This window comes from Wasmannia auropunctata, unplaced genomic scaffold (assembly GCF_000956235.1).
Source record: "Wasmannia auropunctata unplaced genomic scaffold, wasmannia.A_1.0 LD335981.1, whole genome shotgun sequence".
Lineage (NCBI taxonomy): Eukaryota > Metazoa > Arthropoda > Insecta > Hymenoptera > Formicidae > Wasmannia > Wasmannia auropunctata.
In genome coordinates, this window is record NW_012026909.1 from 169,010 (window position 1) to 195,565 (window position 26,556).

Sequence of the window (26,556 nt, forward strand, 5' to 3'; positions counted from 1 at the left end):
GTATAATTTGGTCATTATAATTCAGGACGTCGGATTATAGTGACCAAATTACACCTGGATTACGTTGTCGTAAAGTTCCGTTGTCGCCTATGAGGAAGGCGTTACACGTTCCCGTTTTACCGCGGCGCGAACACCCACATTAAGATCGAAAGTATCTCAAAATAGCGTACGCCGAAATAGCCGCGCGTAGTTTTCGCTAGAGCCAGACACGCCACCAGAGGAGCCAGTAACTTCGAGTCGTCGCTCAGGGCTATGCCATTGGAGTGCGTTCTCCAATTGGTGATTCTAATCAATTTCATATCATCTCTACATGTGATTTTGCCGAGAAATTAATTCGAGAATTAATCGCAAAAAATTAGTAAAGATATATAGTTCGACGGAGTAAAATGTGAAAATAAATATTATTGATTATTATAAATATCTGTACTAATAATTATCAAAATAATCCTGGAGTTTTAATTAATATTAGAAGATATGTTTCAATTAGTAACTCTAAAGAATTTTGTCAAATATGATTCTGCATAGTTAATATAAATAAATAAATCCGTAATTAATAGATTAATACTTCTCCTTAATTCGATAAAAATAGAAATATATTAATATATTATTATATAAAATCATCCAAGTGCTAATACATTGCAATTCTGTTTAACACGTGTAATTCTTAGTTCTTATCACGCATTAATAATAAAGAACAATACTTAAAAATATCATGTCGGGAAATGAGTTGGAACCGGAAATCGCTGGATTTTTCCGCTCGAATTTATTAGCGGTGAGAAAGGCGATTCGCCAACAAGACTTCAAGAAATTCGCTGCCCTCGAATCAAACGCTGAGAGGGTGGCTTTCGTTTTGAACTACTCCGAGGCACATGAATTACCCCTGGAGATGAAGAAACCTATGATCAAGGATCGCGACAGTGCTATTCGATTGAAAGACGTCGGGAATAAATTTTTTGGTCGCGGGGAATTCGCGAAGGCCTTGGAAACGTATTCGAATGCAATTCTTCTAGCACCATCAACAGGTAGGCGTATATATAATATTCGTTATTTTTATTTAGTATATAATTATGTCTACCTAATTTGCATTTAGTATCTGTAATTAATAAGGATTGGAGACATTACCTTAAAAAAGTATTAAAAAAGTAACACGTTACTGTTACTGATAATTGAAAAATAACGATTCGTTACTTTTTCGTTTTTTATTGTAATACTAAAATAAGTTTAATTAGATTTATTATTATTAGATTTTATTATTATTTTATTATTATTTATTTATAGTATTATATTTATATTATTTATTATTAAATGTAATAATAAATAAAATTTAAAATTCTAAACAAGTTTATATATAAAACAAGTTTTTCTTTATATTATGTTTATTTTTACAGAAAGTTAAGTTTATTATTTTAAAATATTAAAGCCATTATTAAGAGTGCATTCCAATATTCACTGTTACATTAAAAATCTATTATACATGTAATGAGAATTATAAATTTTTAATACTGATAGTGGCTATGGAAATGTTTAAGAGTACAAAATATAGAGTTTTGAAAAATATTTTTTTCAAAAAGTAAATTAAAAATATATTATAAAATAAAAATATAAAAATATAAAAATTAACGCCAAATTTATTACCGTTACTGTAAAAATATAATATTACCGTTACCGTTACAGAGAGAAAAAAGTAACAATCGTTATTGAAATAAAATAACAAAAACGGTAACGCGTTACTTCCCTACTCTGAAATTAATACAATATTATGTAACTGCAATATTATATTTTGAATAAGATAATAAAATAATATTCCGGGTTATAATACGCCTATCAAAAAAAAATTACCGTCTTTTTTTCGCATGATTTTTTCGAAAGGATTTATCAATCCTGTTGACTTAAATAGCAATTTTTTCGTTAATGAATTACTTTATTCGATATTTTACATAAATATCATTAAATATCGTATAAAAAATGTTTGATTTTGTAAAACTAAAAACATAAGTAAAAGGGGGGGGGGAGGGTTGAATTTTTCCTTTCCTTGGATATGCCCATGTTTTTTCGTATATAATTCCATAACTTATTCGAAAATTTATGTTGCGATTATCCTAGCGTTATTCGATCACTGATAATTAAATCGTTCGTGATTATCAATCCTAAGAATGTGAAATCTAAATGTCATAGAATTAAGCGTCATTTTGGCGAATCGCTCGGCTACATTATATCACTTGGAGCGTCACGAATACGCGTTGGAGGACATCGAGGAGGCCTCGCGACTCGGTTACCCGAAGGAACTTTTCTATAAACTCGAGGAGCGACGGGCCAGATGTTTATTGGGCCTGAAGAGGCACGACGAGGCGGTCGAGGCGTTCAGGCGGGCTCTTCAGCTCCTGGACGACGCCAAGATACCCTTGGAGCGTAAGCAGAAGTTGGAGGCGGACATCAGGGTGATGCTCGCGGTGATGGACAAGGGTAAACAGCTCAACGAGGCCGCCGCCAAGAAGAATCCCCCGCGAGTTCGCGACAAGCAAGAGTCCAACGCGCGTTTGGAGGACAGATTTATCCCCGAGAAGCAGAGGAACCCCCTGTACCCCGCTTGCAGCAGAGCGGTGGAGATCAAGGACGACGGGGGTGACATAGGTAGACACGCCGTGGCGACCAGGGAGATAGCGCCCGGCGAAGTCGTGATCGTCGAACGACCGCATTGCGCGTCTCTGCTGGCGGAGAACAGGTATAAATCCGAAATATCGGGCTTGATCATATATATTAGAAGTGTGCATTAGTTTTGAGGGATTTTTTTCTCAAAAATTGATTTACTATACGAATACCTTAATGACCATATAATCAAAATATTTCCCTTTGTTTTCTATAACTTTTTCTGGCAAGAGATGGATTCCGCGACGATAAAAACATTTTTCTTCGGTATTGATACAATTTTTTCAAATTTTTACATTTTTTCGAAATTATAAAAGTGCGTATCCTCTAGAGCATGTATGTGTATCGATCGGAACAAGAGATAATCAGCGAGGTGCGGTAAGACTTCCCATTTCAGCTTTAATAGCGTTTGCTTCACTAATAATGCAACATGAGGAAAATGTCGTTTACGAAACTCCATTTTTAAGATGATATAAACACGATGTTTACCGCGTCTATTGTTAATAAATGATTAAATATCATGAAGTAATGTTAAAGCATTAAGAAACAATAGCTGGAATGTCTTCGACAACACCGACATTATCTTGCAAAATCTTTAAATCTAAATCACACTCCTAATATCTTGGCAATCTACTTGTTACGTTATTTGGTAATACTTTTATTTTTAATCACGCGGAGAGAATTTTATTTTAAAATTTACCCTGAAATTTTATGTTAATCGTAGGAGAACATAGTATTTCGATAAATTTTATATAATTTTCACTATTTTTTTAAATATATACTACAACAAATTGTAGTGCACAGTAAAAAAAAACAGAAAAATCATATAGAATTTGCCGAAATACTATGTTGTCCCACGATTAACATGATTTTCTGGGTAAATTTTAAAAGGAAATTCTCTCCGTGCACTGTTCCCATACAGTACACCAACTTGCAGCAACGTTGCAATATTGTTACAACATTGCTCGAACGTTTAGGACCCGATTTAGATTCTATACAGTATCGAAGATTTGATGAATTCAAGATTTCGTAGCTGTTGTCGAAACTATTAGTTCGTCTTATCTTTCTTTTTATTTCGCTGCCTCTGCTTTATTTTTTATTCTTTCTTTTTTCTCTCTTCATCGCAAAAGTCGCGGTTGCGCGAAATTTTGCCGCGACTAAAATGCACGCGACATTCGACTTTCAAGGCTCACGCATTGCCACCTGTGCTTCGCGAGAATATTCGTGCCGATGCCGGCGGCTTGTGGCACCTGCAACCACGTCGCGTATTGCAGTCGCCGTTGCAGAGATGCAGACACCCAAGTACACTCGCGGGAGTGCAAACTGCTGCCGGCTCTGTGGCACTCGAGAGCCTCGGTCACGTGCTTCCTGGCCCTAAGGGCGATCACACAGAGATCATTCGAGGAAATTACGAGGCTGAAGGAACGATTTAGGGATCCCGGAAGCACGCCGAAGATCTCCGCGGAGAATCCGTATCGGGGAGACGATTACGCGAATACCTTTTACAATTTAGGTAACTGAGTACAATAAAAAAAATATATAAATATTCTTTAAATAATTACGTATCTGTGATAATGTGAAATAAAATGGATAAAATAAATTCCAGATTAAGCTAGCAATTAAAATAGTAATTAAAATAGTAAAAACTAGCAATTAAAATAGTAATCAATTTAAAAGTAAATTTTTGATTGAACAAATATTTTATCATGCATGTTTAATCTCGCGATTTTTTTTACAGAAGGATGTCGTTAGATTTATTTCTTTCGATTAATAAAGTTACCAAGAATCTTACTTTGAACTTTTTTTTAAAACAACTGATACTCTTTTCTCTTTTATCGATAAATCAATTATTTAAGTACAAATTATTTACAAATTATCTTTCTTTTTGATGTGCTGATTTTTTTTTCTTCATATTTTATATATTATTCTAATAGTTACTCACGAAGACAAAAGGCTGCCGGAGGATATTTTTCACAGAGCCTACATGGCGGCCTGGTTGTTCAGATTGTTAAGATTCAGCAATTACTTGCCGGAAAACGTGAAAACCGCCGATTCAGCGGACAGTAGATTGTCAGACGAGGAACTGTTTATCGCGGGACTGCTGTTACACAATTTGCAGTTATTGCAATTCAATTCGCACGAGGTAAGAACGACGCGTGATACAACATAATTCGCTCGTACTTGATTATTGCTTGAAAAACGTGCGTCATTGTATCTGTTCCCGCAATTACTGACCGTTAATTCGTTTTCTAGATTTCCGAACTGGTAAGGCCGAAAGGGGAGAAGACACTTGCTAAGGCCAAGAGCGTGTTCATAGGCGGTGGCGTTTATCCTACGGTGGCGATGCTGAATCACTCGTGCAATCCTGGCGTAGTTCGGTAAATAATGCTCTATTCTCTCCCGTCGTTTTATATAACTTTTATATAACGTTTTATATAACGGTTTATATAACGTTTTATATAACTGTGTATTATTATTAACTATACAGACTAAACTAAAAATTTTTAAATCCGAGATATTTCATCGGCACCACCATGATCGTACGCGCTGTTCGCACAATCGGCGCAGGTGAAGAGATCTCTGAGAACTACGGTCCTATCTTCACAACCACGTCCGAGACTGAGCGGAAAAGAAAATTGAGGGTGCAATATTGGTTCGATTGTAGTTGCGAGGCGTGTTCGGGGCACTGGCCACTTCTAGATGAATTGGACCCAACAGTGCTCAGGTATTTATCAACTTTCTCAGATGCAGTTTCAGGTTGTGTAATCGATATTGTTGATATTGTTTGGTTATTTTTTTGCGCATAATAAGCGAATCTATTAATTAATATTATTAATTAATAGAGTTGTAATGAAAATGTTGATTTGCACACAGAAAGAATTTCCTTTTAAAATAGTGAAAATCACATAAAATTCGTCGAAAACTATGTTGTCCCACGATTAACATAATTTTCAGAGTAAATTTTAAAATAAAATTCTCTTCGTGCAGTAATTATTAATGTTAGTTATATTAAGTAATATTATTAAATAGTAATTAATAATATTACTTGTACAATTGACTAAATAACTGTTAACATATCCAAATAAGGAGTGATAGTATTGTTCCGTATGAGAGTAGTAGTTAAAAGTCTCAAGTTTGAATTCGATTGTCACCCCATATATGCATCATTTCAAATTATATATAAGTATACTTTATATTGAGATAATTCGATATTTTCTGAAATTTTTTTCTCAAAAAGAATTTAAGTTTGAAAGAAGACGAAAGAAGATTTTGTCTTACTTTTCAAAGGTAGTTAAAGATGTATGTATTTTGTCTTACTTTACAAAGGTAGTTAAAGATGTATGTACAAATTAAGTCGCTGCGTGCTGATTCGCGTCCACTTGTTACGGAAAGGTTGATTGAGAGAAAGACCAAACATGGTGAATGTAACCAGCATCTAACAGTCGAATGTGATTGCTTCTTACCTATCTATGCACTTATTGGATGTACTATTGAAAAATGATCGTCATCTGTATCACACGAGGCATAGCAAATGTTCACGTTGCTTGAAATCTCTATATATCCACACAAATAAAAAAAAAATTTAGAATAATGTATAAGAGATCAGAAAAACTATTATTTTATCTTATTAATAACATATCGGTAATTTTACCTCACATCATCCTTGTTTCTCCAGATTTAAATGTGAGACTGGACCGTCCTGCGGCAACGTATTGCTGGTCAGAAGCGACGCGAACGAGTTCATGATCGGATGCGCGAAGTGCGGCAAGAGCACGAATATCCTGAAGGGCTTGAAGGCTTTACAGGACACGGACGCGCTTTTCAGGGTCGCGTCGACGAATCTCGAAGAAGGCCGAAATGAGCAGGCGCTGAAAGCTTACTTGGAGATCTTGAAGCTACTGGACGAGACTCTAGCATTGCCTATCAGAGATTACCACGTCTGTCAGCAGGGGGTCAGACTATGCACGCTTGCCTTGGGCAATATAGCTTATATCTAATCTCGAATTGTGGAGCTATCAAAAAATTTACGCTGTAATCTTTTTGCAATATATAAAGACGCGCAAATTTCTTTTGCAGTCAAGTGTAACAATTTGATTTCAGATTACTTTCTTAATTCTTTTACGAGAATGCCTACAAAGAGCGAAAGTGAAGAATAAAAAAATTTTTGTTATAAAAATAAAAAAATATATAAAATAATTTTCGTTTAGAATTCTTCCTTCAAAAGAATCGTACAAGATTTTCGAACTGACGAAAAAACGCGCGCACACACGCACTTACATTTACGTATTTAATTTTTATAATATTCACTTGTTTCTTAATCACTACTGTTATCCAGTCTATGTAAAGAAAAAAAGACAATCGTGCAAATTTCATGCTCGTAATATCCAAAGAAAAATTTGATCAAATTTGACACCTTTATTTATTATCATTCACAAGTTTATTTGTGGTCTTATACAATCAAAAACACAAAGCCAATACAAACTTTTTTACAAAACAAAAATTCTTACACTCTTCTCATCCTTCCATCAAAAACATTGAATTACCAAAAGTTTTTTAATCAATAATCGTATAATATTTATAATTATTATCATGAATATATCATGAATTGTTTTAATGAGAAGAAAAAAGAATTTTTGTTACTTGTACACACGTAAAGAAGGTACACTGAGAAGCAAACACGAGTTTGGGCTTTCGTGTAAGATAGTGCAAACGAACACGCCATCCATGAGTTGGTTACCAATGACGACCGCGCTCGTCCGCATCTATTGCATCAAAATACAAATTCATTTCTGTATGTGCACACATGAACAAACTATAAGATGAAAGGGGACATCATTACTCATTGATACATTTTTGCTTCTCAACGATGTCGTAATAGCGACACATTTCCATCTGTACATAATTATTAATACTAACTAATCGAAAGCCATTATATGTTAGTACTAGCAAGTGTTATACGTAAATTCAAAATCCTAACACTATGCCTCATAACTCTAAAATGTTTTGCTGGTTCATTGTAATTAATCAATTATTTGTGTACTCTAAAAAAAATATGGGTGTGAATCACGGTTACCGTCTCCGATCCTTTGATCCGATTTCTGAACGAATCTTTGGCTCTCCGACCGTTAGCTGACCGTTCTGAATTTGAACTTCTTTTTTTTTAGAGAAAAATATAGCTACCTCGTTGGTTTTTGGCTAGAAACTCCAGATTTTTTTTTACAAAAAAGATTTAAAAAAATAAGTATATTGATATGTGATACAATGTAATAAGTCTGTATAATATTCGATCACAGCGGATATAATACAATTTTTGTGTTTGTATACATTTTCCATTCATGCGCGCCAATTATTTGTCGATTTTGAAACACATTTCTAAACTAAAGCTGTAACCGTATCAATTAAATTGACAAGCAATTTCTTTTTCTCTCTAATGAAGAGAAAAAGAGGAAAAATGAATCGTGCAAAAAATTTAACTAAAAAGAACAGGTCTAATATTAATGCCAATGAGCATCTTAAATACCTGTAAAGAATTTATTGCGAAAAATATATTACTCCCGCCAGAATCGATTCTTATTGCTTGTCTTATTTCGTCCTTGTTATCGTTCATTTAAAAAAGATACATACTTCATATTCCTAGACATCCCTACATGATCGAATTAATAAGACGCCTGTCATGGAATGTAAGATTTGATCCTGGCGATATTGATATTGGCGCAATAAATTCTTATAGATATTTAAAATGCTCATTAACATCAATACGATGGGGTAACCACTCTTAAATTCTGATGTACAACCCGTCAGAAGTCTGATAAAGTCTGTCGACGTTCAATGAAGTCAAATCCGGTAAAGTCCGTCGAAGTCCGGCATAGCAATAAAATTGCACGTCTATGACAGTCCGTGAAGTTCGATGAAGTCCGGAAAATCTGGCAAAGCCCAATAAAATCCGTCAAAGTCTGACGTCTAATCCGATGAAGTCCATGGCAGTCTATGAAATTCGGTGAAGTCTTGAACTCAGAAGTCCAGATGTATACCTATTTTCTGAGTGATTACCCCCCTCGCATCAATATTATTAAGTTGACTTGCCAATTCGTGATACTGCGATTCCAGCTTTGAGCTTTCAGTCCAGGACTGAAAGGCGTTTCAAGACCGACAAATAATCGGTGCGCAGTTGAATATGGAAAATGTATATAAATTCATGCACAAATATTATTTTGCATCTATCCGCTACCTGAAAAAAAAAAATAATAAATTTAATCCACATCCATATTTTTTTGGAGAGAAAGAGTGAGTAAGTGAGAGAGGTAAGCGTATGTGTTGTGTGAGTGTGTGAATGTGTACACATGACATATATGTATAATACGATATAACACAATGTAAAACACGACATATATATAATTGAAACTTACAGATATTATGGCTTACAGACTAAATTCCTGAAATCTGCTGACATGTCTTTTATTCGGTTTAATTATCGTATTCTTATCATAGTAATTTAAAAATTTCAAACGTGAGCGCGTACATATATGTGTGGTTAACAATCAATCTTTATTATTTACATATGAAGAAGTGTTTCGCTTCATTTTTTTTTGTTTTCATTTTCTTCTCTCCGGGACATAAGTAATAAGCTGGCTTGATTTTTCTCTCTTTCTCTCTCTTTATCTATCTCTCTTTCTCTCTCGAACTTTTAGCATCTAACTGCAATTAGATAAAGAATACAAAGCTTAGATAAAAGAGTGCGTCGTTGTTTTTGGCATTTTTTTTTGCCGTTATTGCAAGAGAGGATGTTGCTTCCTCTTTCGCGATAAATTCCGCGCGAACGCGAAATGTTTACAATCTCGTTAACATTTATTTTTCATTTAGCTATCATTGATATTATCAATAGCATAGTATATTTTTTGCTCTTAAAGTGTAATTATCCCTCTTTTCTTAATGTTGAATTATATCTGATTATGACAAGCCCGATTTTGTATTAACTCTTAATTCTTTTCTTACTCTAATTTTTTGAATAATCAATGTTTTCTATTTCTTTTATTGAATTAAGTATAAGAGATTGAAAATTTTGATAGTTCGATCTGCGGCCATATTTCCATAAGAATCCATATTTCAATAAGATATATCGGATTAATACCGTCTGTCACGGGAATCCGAACGCGAGCGGCGGTCTCGGCTGCGACTCCGAGTCAATGACCTCCTGCGGGGGCTGCGTGATCTCGATCTAAAAGATTACCAACAGTTAGACATCATCTTCATTTTGAAATAGCAAACGAGATTATTAGAACGCGTTTCTTCACTCCGTTACAAACTTTGCAAACAAATATGTTAATATTCTTTTTTAAATAATAATGTTCAAAACATTATAATTATAATAATCGTGATAAATAATCGTTATACCTTTACTTTTTCTCAAATTAAATTGCTAAAATGCAAATTATGAATTTAATGTATTAAATCATTTTTCTAATTAATATTTATTCTCTAATCATTTACTAATTAACATTGTTTGTGCACTTTATTTATTTCGCAATTATCACTTATTTATTGTTACAGCAAAGAAACGATAAATAAATGGTAATGCTTGCAATTTGTAAAATTAGAACGTCAAAATTTGTTCGAGATGGAGCGAAGCGGAGCGATAAAACACAGATACGAAAAATCATCGCAAGACAACTGTAAGAGAATTAGGATTATCTAGTTCCTATTTTATCTAAAGGGTGATGTATCAAAACTATATAGTTAGACACGATTAATAATGAATTAATATAAAATGACGTCTCACCAATCAAATGCTAAATCAAAGAAAGTAGAAACAATAATTTTAGTAGTAAATTAAATTTCATTAAATTTTATCAACAAATGTTACATCTCGTATATATCGATTTTATTTATATTATGTGTATCAGCTGGAAGTTCTCTGATTCGATTACATTTTTACAGTTCGTTTATAAAAATTCGGTCAAAAACAATTTCACTTCCTTAATCAATTTCTTGGAGATTTTTGTTCATGCAATCCCGACAAAATGCATTAATTGTCGAAATCAGACAGAACTCCTCGCCGAAACAGCTACAAATCTAAAACAAGAATTATAATAAAATAAAAAGATATATATATATATATATACACATATATATACATATATATATATATATATCTTTTGAAATGAAAAATGAAAAAAGATAAAGATAAAAAATCTTTGAAAATCGGTGAAATACCAGAACTGTGAACATGTACTGGTGGTTGGTGGTGGTAGTTGGGTGGTGGTGGGATGGTGTGTAGTAGGTGGTGATTTCGCTTATTTTGCGTGATCATTTTGCTCGAGGAGTCGAAGGTCGAGAAGATCTCTCGGCGGCAACTCTCGCGAGCTCAGTTGTTGTTGCGGCTAACACACGTCCCTAAGTGATGGTCGACGAGTAGCAGTAGCAGTAGTGGTAGTAGTAGTAGTAGGTAGTAGTAGGTAGTAGTAGTAGTAGCGGTAATACTAGTAGTGGCAGTGGCAGAATAGAAACGTCGGTCTCGAAACGGCGAACAGTCGGGAAGACAGTCGATCGTAGTCAAATGAAGAGACGCGGCGCCGGTGGATAGAATTACTATGCAGAAATTCTTTTTTTTTCGTTTTGTTTAATAATTTGCGTCGCGATTGATTTCGTTCACGAACTGGTGGTGAAGGCCGGTTGTGGGTGACATTTTTCTCACGGTGACGAATTTTACTTTTGACGATTGATTCGATGTGTGCCGCCGTCCCCCTGAAAGCTGAGACGAAGAGTCGAAGAAGGTGGATCACAACAACACCCGGTGGTCGGTTGATTGGTCGGTTGGTGGTTGGTGGTGGTGATGGTGGTGGTTGGTGGAAGAGTAGTAGTAATAGTAGTAGTGGTGATCGAAGGGGAGAGTCCCGCAGTGGAGCGACGGACGATTTTTTTTTTGGTTCAAGACGACTTTTATTTCCCGCAGTGCAACGACGACGGACGAGGGGGAGGGGGACAGCAACGGAAAGAAGCAAAGTTTTTTCGCTGTTTTTTTCTTTTTTTTCCGAAGGTGGCAGTCTCGAGCACAGGCGCTACTCCGGCAGCGGCGACGGCACCCGGAAACTGTTGGTTTTCGGTTGTTGCACCGTTGTGTGCTGTGTGCAGGTCGCAACACCACAACGCACAACATCGACGGGCGACGTGACGTGACGTGACGTGACGTGACGTGACAGACGTACGGACGACTTCCTATATATTCGGTGAACTTGGTGATGAACTTGGTGGTTGGGAAGTTAGTGGGCAGGCAGGCATATTTTTTTTGTTCAGTTTTGTTTGATTGACGATTGCGAGACTGACGATTCGCTTTTTTTTTTGGTCGCGTACGCATACGCTTTTTTCACGGCGGCTGTAGAAGTAGTAGCAGTAGAAGTAGAAGTAGTGGTAGTAGTAGTGGCGGGGAGACGAGCAGAGCTAGGAGCTGACGCTGGTAGAATCTGCAAACGTCAGTTTTAGCAATATAATCATACATTATCATACTCCTGGCCACTATCGCGTATCTCTTACGTTTCAAATTCTTTTCTTATGTTTTCGCGAACTTTCGTCATTTCAGGATAAAAAAAAATAACAAGAATTTGCGAATTGAAAAACGAAATGTACAGTCGTGGACAAATAAAGTTGCGCGACACTTTTTTTTTTATAGGTTTCTAATATAATTATAAATTTAATATATATAATATATATTTTACAGGCAACTAATATTTTGCAAAAGCGAACCACAATTGATGTATCTTTAGTCTAGAGACAGTCTACGCCAATCGTAGTTCGCATTTGCAAAATATTAGTTCGTCTCGAAACCTATAAGAAAAAAAAAAGTGTCGCAACCTATTTGTCCACGACCGTACAATTGCACGCGCGCTCGCTTCTCGCCGTTTTCACCGATCGATTCTTGCATTCTCGTTTATCCTAGACTGCCCACTCGAGTACGTACGAGAGAAAAAAAAAGAAAAAAAAAAGAAGGGAGGACCTCTCTTGAGTGCTTCCGTGCTGATTGACTCGAATATCTATAATGTGATGGATGTATATATCGCTTCCGCACCACGTTCTCGTCGCGACGCATCAAGCATGTATTGTGACGAAATGAATTGATAAGTAGATAGTAAGTACAGATCACACCAATCACACTTTCATACGTTTGAATTATTGAGCGTGCCTCATTCATGCCACGGTGCGTGTGCGATGAGAAGTGATGAAAGCAGTGTTTCTTAACTTCTTTCGATATCAAAAGTCCCGACAGCGACAATAAATTTCTTTATCTTACCTTATCCTTTTTTTTAATATATATTACTAAAATAAAAAATCTAAACAAGTATCGGACACTCAAATTAATTCAGCATACATTCAATTAATTAAACTGAAACGTATATTATGCTTTTTGCCAACAAGAAGTCATTCTTCGCTATTATTACTAGAAATAAATCTGTCTTCGTAATTTCAACAATCTTGAAGTCAAGTTATCATGAAGTCATTAAAAAAATGCTAAACCTTTCTAGTAACTTCACGATAAAAGATTAAAGTAATGCATTTAATTTTACTCCCTCTTATCAATTTAGACACCGAGAAGTCTCCCATTTTGAAGTAAAGAGTAAAATCGACAATAGCACGATAAGTGAACGCAAGTTCATACGCAAAAATTCCGAAGTTGCGGTTTTGTTGCTTCCGACGCTATCACACATTTCTGCAATTCGCGACCCTGCTTCTGCTTTGTTATAATTATTATTTCTATATAAATCCCTCCTCATTTTCGTCTACCATCGCACAGTTCGTTCAGTCCTCTCCTCCCACTTTCAACTCAAATACCCATTAAGTACTATTTTTTCTTTTTCTTTTATCGCCACTCGAGTACCTATGATTCGCCGAAAACGTAATCTACTCTCTAAGACTTCCTTTAGTTTTCTCAATTACGATTTTCGGCCGCTTACGGAAAGAACGGTGACGAAACAAATAGCGAAATCAGTTTCTATATGGAAATTTTATTGAATTAAATTTGCAAATTTCGCCAATTAATTCAATTCCATCATCGTTCTCCGTTCTTTAAACGCCTCTAGTGAATATAATTACAATCCCGTGATAAAAATAATGAGTGCAAATATATGTATACTACACAATACGCAAGCGATAGTGTATACCTACTGACTTGACATCCCGTTTCGCCAGGATTCTGAAAACTTTTGCGAAGCTAAGTAAAAAAAAAAAAAAATATTCAACTAGCAGAGAAAAAGAGAAGGAATCAATTACCTTGAGTAGCGGCTAATCGATGATCTCCGCGGACTTCTCGACCAGGACCTACAAAAGATTAAGAATAAACCAATGTATGTCTGCCAAGTGAGTTGCCTCGCGTCACACTTTGAGAGATTTTCATTTGTCTTAGCACCTGAAAATTTGCGGTCGACGGCAAGACGGGGACAGAAAGAAAGAAGCGAGAGTGAAAGAAGCGACGTATTTATCTGCAAAGACTGTAAAGGGGAATCCGGGAGCTAAGAGGAGCGGGAGTCTTACCTCGGGTAACGACCAAGGGATTTCCTACGGGGGCTGCGCGACCTGGACCTACAAATTTGTTTAAAAAAAAAAAAGATGTATCATACAAATCCGATTGTTTGCTAAAGCATATGGAATACGAGAGCATTGCAATGGAAAAGAGAAACAGAGCGATAGAAAGAGATAGCAAGACATGAGTGTTGATACCCAAGGCAACCAAGTGCTAAGAAGAAAAAGACTGTAGGAATCTCTAAAAAAAACGATCCAACATGTGGAGAATATATGCTTCACATTTACGTAACAAGTATATTTTGGTATTTTAATTATATAATAAAATGAAAAATATATATATATTATATAGCTTGTTAATAGTTTTCCGCATCATCCACGAAGTATTATTACAAATGCGTTTTTCTTTTGAAGTGATATGACGCATGTCAAAAAAACTTTTAATGATCTCAGATCTTAAGTCCCCGAAATTGAGCGTAAACAGAAAATATCTAATGAAAGAACTCAAGCCTGAATCTGAAATTATAAATTCTGGACAGCATAGAATTAAATCAAATTTAAGAGGGAAAAGTTTAAAAGTATTTTACTGTATATTTAAGCAGTTAAAAATTTTTTGATTAACAAATAACAGAATGTCTTGCGTTAACGTCGCGCCGCAGGAGTTGTGTACAATCTAAGAGACGTAATTTTCGTTTGAAATAAAAACACCAAATTTTTTCTTAATTTTTATAAAATTATATTTAATTTATATGAACTAACAATACTACAAAAAAAATTAAACAATTTTTTTTGCAAAAAAGAATTAAATTTTTTCTTGAAAATTTTAACTCTTTTTTTTAAATCACCATAACTTATCCAATTTTTGAAATTTTTAAAGTTTTATTAGTTCATATAGAAGATAATTTTATAAAAATTAAGAAAAAACTTGATTTTTTTGTGTGTCAGACAAAAATTACGCTTCCTTGATTGTACACAATCGAACAACTCCATTTTTTTTCAATGCTCAAATATACAGTAAAATACTGTTAAACTTTTGAAATTATTCACTTTCATTTTAGATAAAAAAACATTCTTAAAAATCACTGTTTTTTTAGTTTTCTTGTAAAGATTCCCCCCTTAATTCATTAATCATTAACGTTTAAATTCTTTAAATTGCGCCAAAAGATTTAATATCTGACATCATAATTGGAAGCAATTAATATTAATATTGTGCTTGATATATTTAATTCTTAAGAGCAGTTAGAAATCCGACTTGTTCCTCACAATCTTTTGCCTTGAAAAATTCGTATTTAGTGCAATATTTCCTGGTCCGCGCGAACATGCAGTGTGGATTTAGCCGCGCTCTGGCTAATCCTCAGAATTAACCTTCCACCATATTCATGCAGGCTTACACATCTACGGTGATATAATCTCTAGAGACGTTGTGCGGCCTAACTTAAATTTAAACAGTCGGCAATCTCAAACTGCGAACTCACGATCGTGAACGAGAAGGAGGAGGATTAGCCAGACACACGACAACGAAAGAAAAAAAAAACACGATATATAATAATATAAATATGCAAAAACTAAATATGTATATAACGATAGTCCTAGACAGAGATACAAGGGACAATCGAGTCTCGCGATGGTAATGTGCACGAAAATGTATTCACTGGGGAGTGAAAAAAGACTGATCAGTGCTTCGTTTTGCTGATAAGAGCGTACCCTTGCGTCCGTGGGCAAGAGGGAAGCTCCTCTGCCCACCATGAAATACCTACGTTGTTGAGGAACACTTAGTCACGTCGCAGCTCTAATGTTCGTTTTCGCTGTGAAATGCGCGACTGCTGCGAAATACCGTATCCCTTACCTGGAATAACGAGGACCTGGTCTGCGGCCTCCTCCACCACGTCGACTTCTTCCGGAGGACATCTCGACTCGCACTCTAGTGCCGCAACATCGTCTGAAAAAAGATGAAACATTTTGCATTCTCGACACTTGTGAGACAATGATCTTGCTGTGTCAAAATTATTTTTCTCTCGCTTTGCATAAATCAAAGCTTAAAAATAAAAGAGGCTGTATCAATTTTAAAGATAATTGCAAGATAAATAATTGATACTCAATAACGCATTGCAAATGAGCTTTTTAAATAATAAATAATAATAAATAGACATTGTAAAGCGGTGAATAGAGAGTATGTAGCTGAGATATATATGTTATATATGTGTATGTAGACTGCGTCGTTGTCGATTGTCCTCTTTTCCCTGGACATCGTCCTCTTTTTTTTTAAGGCACCCAGGATAACGTTCAGGTTTTAAGAAAATCTAAATATTTTGCATCGATTCTTCCCGCGCTGTACTGTTTTTAATTCTGATCTGCAATAGGTGCGGTAAGCATAACTAAGTATAACTAAGTGCGAGAAAAATAATCGACTATGATTGATCAGTTTCTTACCAATCTCTAAGGCTTACTATATCTATCAATAAACAATGTTAAATAATAATTGTAATTATTCATTAACTGTTCTGATCAATTTCACTAATCTACATGCACTTTTGTAAGCGTCCGGAGCGAAATGTCCGAGGATTTCTGGCCTGTAAGTAGTTTTGACTTACAAACAACAACAAAATTCTGATATGGTAACTCTATACATATATGTTATAATATAACATTATTTTTTTTCTCACTTTGAATAAACAAAAATCAAAAGAGACTGTATCAAGTCTAAAAATAATTACAATTACAAGACGAGTAACTGTCAATAATCAAATCACAAATAATCAGAATTTTTTAAATAACAAATAATAAATTGTATACATAATTTTTATTTTTTTCCCATACTATTTATAAATTTTGTTCATATGTGAGCTTTAATAATGAGTTGAGAAGACTCAGGACCGGTTTCACTATCTCTGATGAAAAGGATCCTCGTCTGTTTTATTTATTGTTGAACGCGGTTATTTTTCAGTCTAAAATTTTTCTAATTCTCTTTTCAGATTTACAAATTATTTTTAAAATTAAAATATATAGATATTAATCTACTATCAAGTCATACCAATTAACTTTATGCCGAAAATAAAAAAAATTTAAGAAATTCAAATCGCTTTACATACAGCTCTCAGTTCAACAATGGCTAGAGCCAATATTTGCTTCATACAAAGATTCTAAAGTGTACTTATATAAAATGGAAATGGCATGATCTGCAAATTGCACGCTAAAGAAATAATATTGAGTTTTTATTTATTGAGAATTAAATTCAGATACTTAATAAGAAAGATTGGTATGCTTGAAAACTTATGTATATGTGTACTACATTAATGACCTAGTTTACACTGAGCACTTGATACGCATAGTAACTTTCTGTTAAATTATCTTAATTTTGGCGATGTGCGTATATGTGTATTTAATTAATCATTTTGATGCATATTATATAAGATTAATACATTTTTTTAATGAATTGCTGAAATTAAGATAATTTAATAGAAAGTTATTAGTTAATACGTGCATCAAGAGCTCAATATGTGTGTAAACTAGGTCACCGACGAGACGCTATTGAAGACCGACAATCTTATGGGAGTTAGCGTGGCTGTTAAAATTTAAGCAATTAGCCAATAATATATTAATTTTATAATTTATTATTAGGCAAATTTTTTAGACATGTACATATATTTACAACTTGCTAATAATTAATTTTATTTAAAACTGAATTTTTATAATTATCATCCGTGTTTGATTCTCTATAAAGATGGTATCAGTAAAAAAAATTGTAATTTTGCAGCAATATATAAGTATAATATTATAGCGTTATAAATATTCATTATTTATATAACATTTGAATAATAACAAATTATAATTTTGATAATGCATTATTTAAATATTTATGTTAACAATTGCAAATTTATGTCAATAGTCGATAATATCGACACTCTTTAATTAGTTCAGGGCCTCTCGGGCCTCTCTAATGGACACGATATTTGCTCGACGGTCTTAATGGTCATTTAATAGTATCTCATTGGTGATATTAGGACAACAGCGCATGCATACATGTACATAAATTGATAAAACGCTTTCGTAGGTCGATCATGTAACTTCTTCTTTCCGAAGGAGGAACTATGAAAAATAAAAAATTTCTCTATTAACTTCAAAGATCAAAATTTTCACTTTTCACATTTCCTAGTGAAAAAGTTACATGATCAATCCAGTTTAGAATTCCTCTAACTTGATCGGCCGATTACATTTCTAAATTGTCAATTGCAAAATTTAAAAGTGCTTATCCCTAATCTCTTAATTATTTTAATCAAACTAAAATTAAATTATTTTCATTATTTAATTACTAATTAAAAATATACACTTTACATAAATTACATTTGCAGAAAATGAACAAGAAAAACAAATACAATTAATTTTAAGTTTTATTTTGCATTTGACAAATCTTAAATGTCAATCAAGCTAATCAGAGCTCATGAGACAGAGATTATGATAATTTCTCCTTGTCATTGTACAATTCGTTACTAGAAAATTTATCAGTTTGTCATTATTAGATCTGTTCGTATTGTTTAAAATCCCCAAAAATGTTAACATTAAAATAAGATAAATATATATTCGGCGGTTAGAAAGAAAGAAAGCAATAACTTCGAGAGTCCGAGACGAGGAGTCAACCACTACAAAAAAAATGTACAGCGATTACTAATTATGGCAATACAACACACTTTACTGCTAGCATTGCTTTTGTATTTCTTTTCTTTCGTATTATCAGTAATATTGCTATCTGTATTTTCTCATGTATTGCCATCTATTAACTTATATACCTGCAAACTATTGCTATATATTGATAGCATATTGCTAGTATTGTACTGCCGCAATACTAGCAATATATTCCTAAAGAAATGTACACCCATGGTAATTGATTCTGTTTCTCAGAAATTTTCACAAACTCAGAAATGATCACTTTTCTACATTAATGCTTATAGTCCATGCACAATTAACGAAATGAAATCGTGCATGGACTATGAACATTGATACAGAAAAGTAATCACTTCTGAGTTCGTGAAAATTTCTAAAGGACAGAATCAATTATCATGGATGTACGCTAACTCTCATAGTGGTTGACCCCTCGATCCAATTGCAAAAAGTGCACATAACTCGAACAGACATATTGGCATGATTTATCATTTGACATTACTTTTTCAATCTCATTTAATTAGCATGATATAAGAATTAGTAATTCTTAAATACTCACGTCCCATCCAATCCTCTCACAGCATCTTCAGCATCCCTTGGATCTTCAAACTCCACAAATGCGAAGCCAGGGGGGTTTCTTGCCACCCATACATTTCTTAACGGACCATACTTACTGAAGGCGCTCTCGATCTCATGTTTACTAGCGCTGCTGCCTAGATTACCAACGTAAACTTTGCAGGACAGATCCCATTCACGATAGCGTGACATTTTTCAAATCTGCAAACAAGCGTCATAAATAACAACATAATTCCAAAAAATTCTTCGACGCGATGCGAGTATAGTACAGTCATGGTATTGTCTCTAGATTAAAGATAGTACACCAATCGTGGTTCACATTTGCAAAATATTAGTGCGTTCCAAAACCAAATTTAAAAAAAGTGTCGCAACTTATATGTCCATGACTGTACAAATGTAAGAAAATACAAGATACAGGAAATACATCCAGTTTATATGTTCTCAGTCTAAATTGTTAAGAGAAGTAAACAAAAGACAAAATAAACTCGAAATATTTATACGAAAAAGAGACGTTATTTATAAATCAGTAATCCATCATCGATCTTTCGAGGGCGTTCAGCTTCCCACCTAAATACATCTATTTTCTTCATTATGTGCTACAAACACCCATGCCCAGTAACAAAGTAAGCCTGGACATAACAAACCCCCAAAAAATCTTGAAAAATTCCAAAAAACAACAAAAAAAAGAAAGATTAAATATTGCTAATCCGTCTAATTGAAAATCGCAGTTTTGCAGCAACTCAATTAATTTTCTCAAGATTAGATTTGCCATTTTTTTTGCCCCTTTTCCTATCTGCCGATATATTGCCGATCAATTCCGTAAATAAAAATTTGCGATACAGGTCGAAAGTTTTTTCTTTAAAAGTTCCCTTCTTCGAAATTTTCTTCTAATAATATCCTGTCATTTCTGTTACCGCCATTGCACCGACCGGTAGGTGTACAGGTGTAGGCGTATGACGCCGTACAGAGCATTTTGTAACGATAAAGCTGAATGCAGAGAACGAGATGATTTTAATCATTTCGTTCTCTGCATTCAGTTTTACGAAATCTTGTTGTACGGCGTCATATGCCTATACCTATATGCCTACACGCCTATACCGGTCGGTGACTGTCGGCGCAATGGCAGTCAGTGCCCGCGTGGTTTTGTGTGGATTTCAACATATTCGTGAGTCTCCAGCCATCGATTGAACGAGCGCGATCCTACAAATGCTCCTCGCGAGGATTCGTTAAACAGATCGAACGGATATTTACCTGGAGTGAAGTAGCCGCTGGATAAAGTTCCGCACCGTGCTATAACAAGATGGCGTCTGTGAAGTAGCAAGAAGCAGCACTTGCAAACAATCGAAGCGAAGCGCCAGCCGTCAAGCCGAAGCGGTTCCCTCGCTATTTTTCGCTGCTCATCGCGGTTCGGCGGCGCCACAGTACCGGATGTTGTATTCGTCAAAATGGAGTGCGCATGCGCGAAATTAAGAGGATGCTGAAAAGTCGGAATTACCGACAATTAGGGCGAATTCACACCACCTTGACAGAAAAGCGGAAAACAGAAAAGCAGAAGCCAATCAGAACTCGCACTGGTAGCAAGAAAAGTAGAAAGCAAAAACTTATTGACTACCAACTCGAATTCTGATTGGCTTCTGCTTTTCTGTTTTCCGCTTTTCTGTCAAGATGTGAATTCGCCCTTAAGCCGTAAAAAATTGATCAATCGTAATTGATTTTTTTCATATTCGACTGCGATTGGTCCATTTCTTACGATTTAAGGCTTACAACACCTATTGTATTTCGGGACTTAAAGACCGTCAGTCCTGGGCAAATTTTCGTGCCAGCCAAATCAAATTGTTTAATTATCTACAATACACGTAAATTGCATTGCACTACATTTAGTGAATTTGGCCAATTACAAGATAAGATAAAAATTAAGTGATCTATATGAAAAGAAAGGAACGATGAATCGAAATATAAAATGATTCCGACGGCGCTGTGTCTCATTATTCATATTATTTAATTCATCCTTACAAGTTAAGATAAATTCGATTTATTTTAACTTAAGTTAAAGAGAAAAGGAATGAAATAGCCTTCAATGCGTACATACATACAGTGTATACAACTCCCATATAATAAATCAATTTTAGGTAACAACTGTTTTCAATATTTATCAATTTTTCTGTGAAATGTTAGCCAAATTGATATTCAAATTTAATAATAATTTCATTTAATTGAGGTGAACTTTTGCTATACTTGCAAGAGATATATAATATAGAAATATGGAAAAATATATATTCACAAACATATATATTATAAATTCTACAATAATCTAAAAAATTTTCTACAGTAAATGAATTTCTCTTTTAGAATAGAAAAGAATTTTATATTATATATTCAATTTTCGACTTTTTGTCGAAATTATCGAATTTTCGTAAAAAAAATAATGCGAAGAAATAAAACGTATGATCTTATTATATGAAATTCATCTCTTGCTGTTTTAATAATTTCGAACCTGAAGTAGAGCGAAGTGAAATGCATTTTATAACGTTTTCTGTGAAAATTAACTATAAGTTCAAATGACGAGGCATTTCTGTCTGCGTGCGTACATTTGGTCAGAATTCTCGCTAGAAAGAAAATCGTGTTTCCAAGTTTTTTAAACTCTCATTATACATTAGCTTGCTTATTGTCTTTACTAAAGTTTACATATTCTATTAATTTTTAAGGTATTTATACATAAATAATCTCGTAATCACCATTTCTATTTCGAATTTGTAACTTAACACTTATACATTTTATAAAAAATATTTTTCACTTCGTATTATTTCTTAATGAATGAATCTGGAGAATCTTTAATAAATCCCAGTGAGTCTCTAGTCAGTGAAGAATTAAAAGGCAAAGTCAAGTCTTACGTCAAATTACGATAAATATTAAAATATGACAATTAAAACAATATCCTAAAAATTTTCTTTGCCTTCCTTTTTAAATCGAATGTATGGCGAACATTTTTCGACGCACTAAATTTATACAAGATATTTATGATGAAAAGATTCCTTGCAATAGGAATATCTCACGATTAATGGACCAGTCTCTTGTAATCTATTTTCTCCAATTGCACCAAAGGTCGCAGCTGTTCCGCGAATATCCTTATGTCCTCTGCTATGGCGTCTTGCCCGCTGGGGGCCAGCACACTAAGCTCCACCAAGTAGCTCTGTGATATCATCTCCGGCACGCTCTCTGGCACCTTACCCTGGTTCACCTTGAAGATCTTCGACACGGTGATCTTCATTCGCCCCTTGCGAAACATGTAGCCGCGAGTAACGTACTCGAAGTCCAGCTTGCAGCCCAGCTCGGTGAGAAACTCCACCACGGTGTTGCTGGTGGCGATGTCGATGCTGCTGCGAACGATTGTGGGTCGTGATTTATCGCCTAACTCGGGCTGGCCGATGTATCGTAACTGCCATGGCATATCCGCGTTGTTGGGATCGAGAGTACGTCGCACTCGCAGCAGTAGCGGCTGTTCCTGCGGAGAGCCTCTGAAGAAAATCAAGCAAATAATTGCCACACGTCGACTCAGATTAGATTTGTCATAGCTACAACACATATGTAAAAACATGGAATTGAAAGAAATTAATTGTACCTGCGAATGCTGAAACACATCTCGTGGTCGTAGAAGCCCTCTGGTCCATGATCCACATTGTCGCACAAACCACGGAGTCTGTGCAGCAGTACTTCCACGGAGGTATCCAACACCGATCCCTGCAGCAGATACTCCTGATTGGGAATAATGTTCGACTTCAGTGCAGCGGTCAAACTGTCCATGGCAGTACTGATCGGAGCAGTCATGTTGGCTTATATCAACTTCGACGACAAGTAAACAGACTCGGAACTTGTTTCTGATGAGATAAGAGAAAATGATGAATCCCTGTTAAAAATGGAAATTACTGATACTTGTTTTGTGCGCAACTTGTACATACGGCTTTTTGCTTTTTGCATACCTCTGCTTTTGTATATTATCTATGACACCCAGTTGAACCTTCGCACATTCTTTTCTCTCGGGGGGGAAAGTTTTGTTCTCTACATTACATTTAACATCAGAATAAAATATTTGTGGACTTATGAAAGTCGAAATATAACAGTACCCTTCTATTTCAATAAATTTACATTCCGCATTTTTTATAATTCATATTCAATCAAATATGAATTTAAAAAAAGAGGATAATTATTTAATTCAGCACACACCTCAAAACAATATTCAAATTATGCGTTTTTGAATGAAATGAAAGAATGTGACAGTTAAAAGGTTAGAAACTTGTCATATTGAAATGTCAACACATAGAAGTATAGAATGCTCTGTGGTCGCATGCGCGTCAGCGGTCAGCGTCACATACGCATGCGCTTTATTTTACGGTACAGTAGAATGAACGAAGTTTGAAATTAGCAATCAAAATATACAAATAAAGCGCAATAATGTTCTGGTTTTTAGATGCGAATTAATTGCATGTCAAAAATTAACGTTTCTTTATCAATATTAATATTGCATCTGGTGAATTTTGGATTCAATGTAGATATAACTAATGTTTCAGTGATTTTAAAAACATCCGCACATTGGAAGGTAATTTATCATCCGTGAGAAATGTAAAAACAGAAGAATATAATATTGTTCATATATTGCGTAATAAATATACAAGTTTAAAATTTTAAACATGCCAAAGGCACGTAAAACACTTAAACTTACATTGATTGGTAAATATCTATTACTTTTTCAAAAATATTATTGTTATCTTTGTGAAATATTAAAATATATAAGTTTAGAGACACATCTTCACATAAATCGCATATATTGACTTTTTTATGAGACATATTTATAAATTATCAAAACAGTTCTTTACCTTTGTAGTATTTTATTATTTTTACGAGGATTATACCTAAATGAAATCAATAATGCTTTGTTTATAAAACAAATTTTTTTCTACTAGAAAACAAATAAAAACGAATTTATTCCATTTTATTATTATAAGTTAAATGTTAAATGCAAATTACATGCTTTTTTTCATAAATAGATATCTAATAAATATGTATTATTTTTATATAAATTTTACATTATATTATATATATATTACAAACATTATAGATATCAAAGATATAACTGAATAACAATAAGTTTTGTACAATTCAAAGTCATAATTTTCTATTACATCGTTCAATGTCCTGAAGCTGTAATGTCGTTTTCAGATGTAATTTGATAATTTCTTGCTATTTCGAACCTATGCTAATAATTATTTCAATCTATTCTTATTTATCCTTAGCAAAAACTTTCTTGTAATGTCATGTTAAAAAGAGAAAAGATTTTATTTTTTTATGTTAAATATATATTCTCTTCAATAAAAAAATCTTAAAATACATTTAACGATATTTTACATGAACGACTATTATTGTGTGTAGAATCTTTATGATCGCAAGAAGCAGTATCAAAAGCGAAATCTGGTAAAAGTGTACGTCAGAGTAAGAGACACATACTTGGAGATATTGCTCAGTATATGTAATAATATTATGATAACATTTACTGTAATATTGTCTCAGTTATATTTCTACACGTCTTGCACATTCTACAGGTACACCAGACGATCGAGTTGTCTTTACGTAGAAATGAACAATTTACATCGAAGACGAAAAGCGCAATCTCGTTAATTTAAGCACAATCTCAGCGTTCTTACCATTGTTCTGTGCGTGACGATAGGATTGACAATTTCGTACATTTTTCTCTCTCTTTTATTTTTCTATCAACTCATCCTAACGAATCTCCGACAATAGTGTACAGCGGCGCGTGAATACTGATAAAACTGTTAAAATGTAAACTCGTAATCATAGGTATATAGTGTAAATAGACCAAGTATAACATATATCACAGTAAAAATATTATTACTTTCATTCTTCCAATTGAGCGAGAATCGAAAGCATATACATAGCCGATTGGTAAATTTAATACAAAAGATTTTCATTAGTGGTAGTAAAAAATTTCTAGACATCGATTGAGATGAGTCTAAAATGTTGTCGGAACGTAGGTTAATTGGACTCACTCTTTTATAACTTCAAAAACATATTGGTTATCAAGTGTAAATCTAGTTATTGCTTTGTTTTTGCCATCAACTTATATATTCATTTCTACCAATAAATTAATATGAATTTTATTTTAATTTATCCAGAGAGTTATTAAAATAAAATTTAAAAATAAATTGGGCCGAATTTAAAATTAATTTACATACATAGAAATGAGATTTATAATTGAAACAAATAGGCGTACATGTACAAGTGATAACGATAAAACAAATTAAAAAGTAAACGTAGAGTAGAAACATACTATTTTCACGACAAAATATATTATAAGAAATTTTATTTATTTATTTATAAGATAATTATATATTACAAGAAAGGTAATTTATTTACGAATAACATACTTATGGAATTTTTTTTACTTGTATGTATTGTTTACATATTTATATTATAAAAAATTGATTTTTGACTTAAAATAAGATGAAATTTATTACTTTTCAAATGATTAATTTTCGATCATTAATCTTTGTTTAAATTACATAATTTACTGAATTGTAATTGCACCGTCAAATATAATCGATTCTCTGCTTTTTTCATGTGTTATTCATTTACCTATTATTTATATTAACAAAAAAACTTTAATCAATTAGTAGTTTCTTCAATTTGCTTTTAAAATCATGTACTTTTTAAATTTTCGTTTTTTTTTAAATGCCATCGCATTTAATGTTGTTTCATACCGTTCAAGTGCTTGAAACTGGATGAGCACACGTCGCATTTATAAGGCTGTACTTTACTATGAACACGTTTATGGACAGTCAGATAATCTTTCCTTGCAAACTTCTTCTCGCATATATCGCATTTATAAGGCCGTTCTCCATTATGAACACGTTCATGAAGAATCAGATAATCTTTTCTTGTAAACTTCTTCTCGCATACATCGCACTTATAAGGCCGTACATTACTATGAACACGTTTATGGAGAATCAGATATTTTTTCCTTGCAAACTTCTTCTCGCATACATTGCATTTATAAGGCCTTACATCACTATGAACACATTTATGGACAGTCAGGCTCGATTTCCATGCAAACTTCTTCTTGCATACTTCGCATTTATAAGGCCTTACATCACTATGAAC

At 33.9% G+C, this 26,556-nt stretch overlaps 4 protein-coding genes across 14 annotated transcripts in view; 1 reads left to right on the forward strand and 3 right to left on the reverse strand.

The window, feature by feature from the left end:
• The first annotated feature begins 232 nt into the window (after positions 1 to 232).
• Positions 233 to 6,843, forward strand: LOC105454580 (SET and MYND domain-containing protein 4). Its single transcript, XM_011697261.1, has 7 exons — positions 233 to 1,022; positions 2,176 to 2,722; positions 3,834 to 4,159; positions 4,581 to 4,789; positions 4,900 to 5,024; positions 5,162 to 5,371; positions 6,323 to 6,843. The coding sequence occupies exons 1-7, from the start codon at positions 713 to 715 to the stop codon at positions 6,642 to 6,644; spliced, it is 2,049 nt and encodes a 682-aa protein (XP_011695563.1). The 5' UTR covers positions 233 to 712; the 3' UTR covers positions 6,645 to 6,843.
• Positions 6,844 to 7,042: 199 nt separating this feature from the next.
• On the reverse strand, positions 7,043 to 20,777 carry LOC105454581 (RNA-binding protein 1). Of its 7 annotated transcripts, XM_011697264.1 has the most exons (7): positions 20,638 to 20,777; positions 19,370 to 19,587; positions 16,001 to 16,093; positions 14,167 to 14,214; positions 13,906 to 13,953; positions 9,776 to 9,862; positions 7,043 to 9,342 (listed from the first exon to the last, which is right to left on the reverse strand). In XM_011697264.1, the coding sequence occupies exons 2-7, from the start codon at positions 19,576 to 19,578 to the stop codon at positions 9,339 to 9,341; spliced, it is 489 nt and encodes a 162-aa protein (XP_011695566.1). In that variant the 5' UTR covers positions 19,579 to 19,587; positions 20,638 to 20,777; the 3' UTR covers positions 7,043 to 9,338. The 7 variants fall into 7 exon arrangements, with proteins under 7 accessions (XP_011695566.1, XP_011695568.1, XP_011695570.1 ...); XM_011697266.1 differs by lacking the exon at positions 14,167 to 14,214 and having other exon boundaries at positions 20,638 to 20,775; XM_011697263.1 differs by lacking the exon at positions 7,043 to 9,342 and having other exon boundaries at positions 9,769 to 9,862.
• A 589-nt stretch (positions 20,778 to 21,366) lies between these two features.
• LOC105454582 (mediator of RNA polymerase II transcription subunit 18-like) lies at positions 21,367 to 25,219 on the reverse strand. 5 transcript variants are annotated; one of them, XM_011697272.1, is made up of 4 exons: positions 25,083 to 25,219; positions 23,364 to 23,442; positions 23,006 to 23,290; positions 21,367 to 22,901 (listed from the first exon to the last, which is right to left on the reverse strand). In XM_011697272.1, exons 3-4 carry the CDS (start codon positions 23,209 to 23,211, stop codon positions 22,442 to 22,444), a joined length of 666 nt encoding a protein of 221 aa, XP_011695574.1. In that variant the 5' UTR covers positions 23,212 to 23,290; positions 23,364 to 23,442; positions 25,083 to 25,219; the 3' UTR covers positions 21,367 to 22,441. The 5 variants fall into 5 exon arrangements, with proteins under 5 accessions (XP_011695574.1, XP_011695575.1, XP_011695573.1 ...); XM_011697273.1 differs by lacking the exon at positions 25,083 to 25,219 and adding an exon at positions 23,608 to 23,949 and having other exon boundaries at positions 23,006 to 23,261; XM_011697271.1 differs by lacking the exon at positions 25,083 to 25,219 and adding an exon at positions 23,608 to 23,949.
• A 920-nt stretch (positions 25,220 to 26,139) lies between these two features.
• LOC105454598 (zinc finger protein 737-like) overlaps positions 26,140 to 26,556 on the reverse strand; it is a 2,975-nt gene continuing 2,558 nt past the window's right edge. Inside the window, exon 3 of the mRNA XM_011697316.1 lies at positions 26,140 to 26,548. Coding sequence (XP_011695618.1) covers positions 26,140 to 26,548 — 409 coding nt within the window. The remainder of the gene's footprint in view (positions 26,549 to 26,556) is intronic.

Bases quoted from the DNA above. Each gene is read 5' to 3' on its own strand.
- LOC105454580 (XM_011697261.1), top strand. From the start codon at position 713: ATGTCGGGAAATGAGTTGGAACCGGAAATCGCTGGATTTTTCCGCTCG. The intron at 1,023-2,175 runs GTAGGCGTATAT...TAAATGTCATAG, and splicing joins TCTTCTAGCACCATCAACAG to AATTAAGCGTCATTTTGGCG. The intron at 4,160-4,580 runs GTAACTGAGTAC...TTATTCTAATAG, and splicing joins GAATACCTTTTACAATTTAG to TTACTCACGAAGACAAAAGG.
- LOC105454581 (XM_011697262.1), bottom strand. From the start codon at position 19,578: ATGTCACGCTATCGTGAATGGGATCTGTCCTGCAAAGTTTACGTTGGT. The intron at 14,215-16,000 runs GTAAGGGATACG...ACAAATTTGTAG, and splicing joins CCAGGTCCTCGTTATTCCAG to GTCCAGGTCGCGCAGCCCCC. The intron at 13,954-14,166 runs GTAAGACTCCCG...AATCTTTTGTAG, and splicing joins TCCCTTGGTCGTTACCCGAG to GTCCTGGTCGAGAAGTCCGC.
- LOC105454582 (XM_011697272.1), bottom strand. From the start codon at position 23,211: ATGACTGCTCCGATCAGTACTGCCATGGACAGTTTGACCGCTGCACTG. The intron at 22,902-23,005 runs GTACAATTAATT...GATTTTCTTCAG, and splicing joins ATGTGTTTCAGCATTCGCAG to AGGCTCTCCGCAGGAACAGC.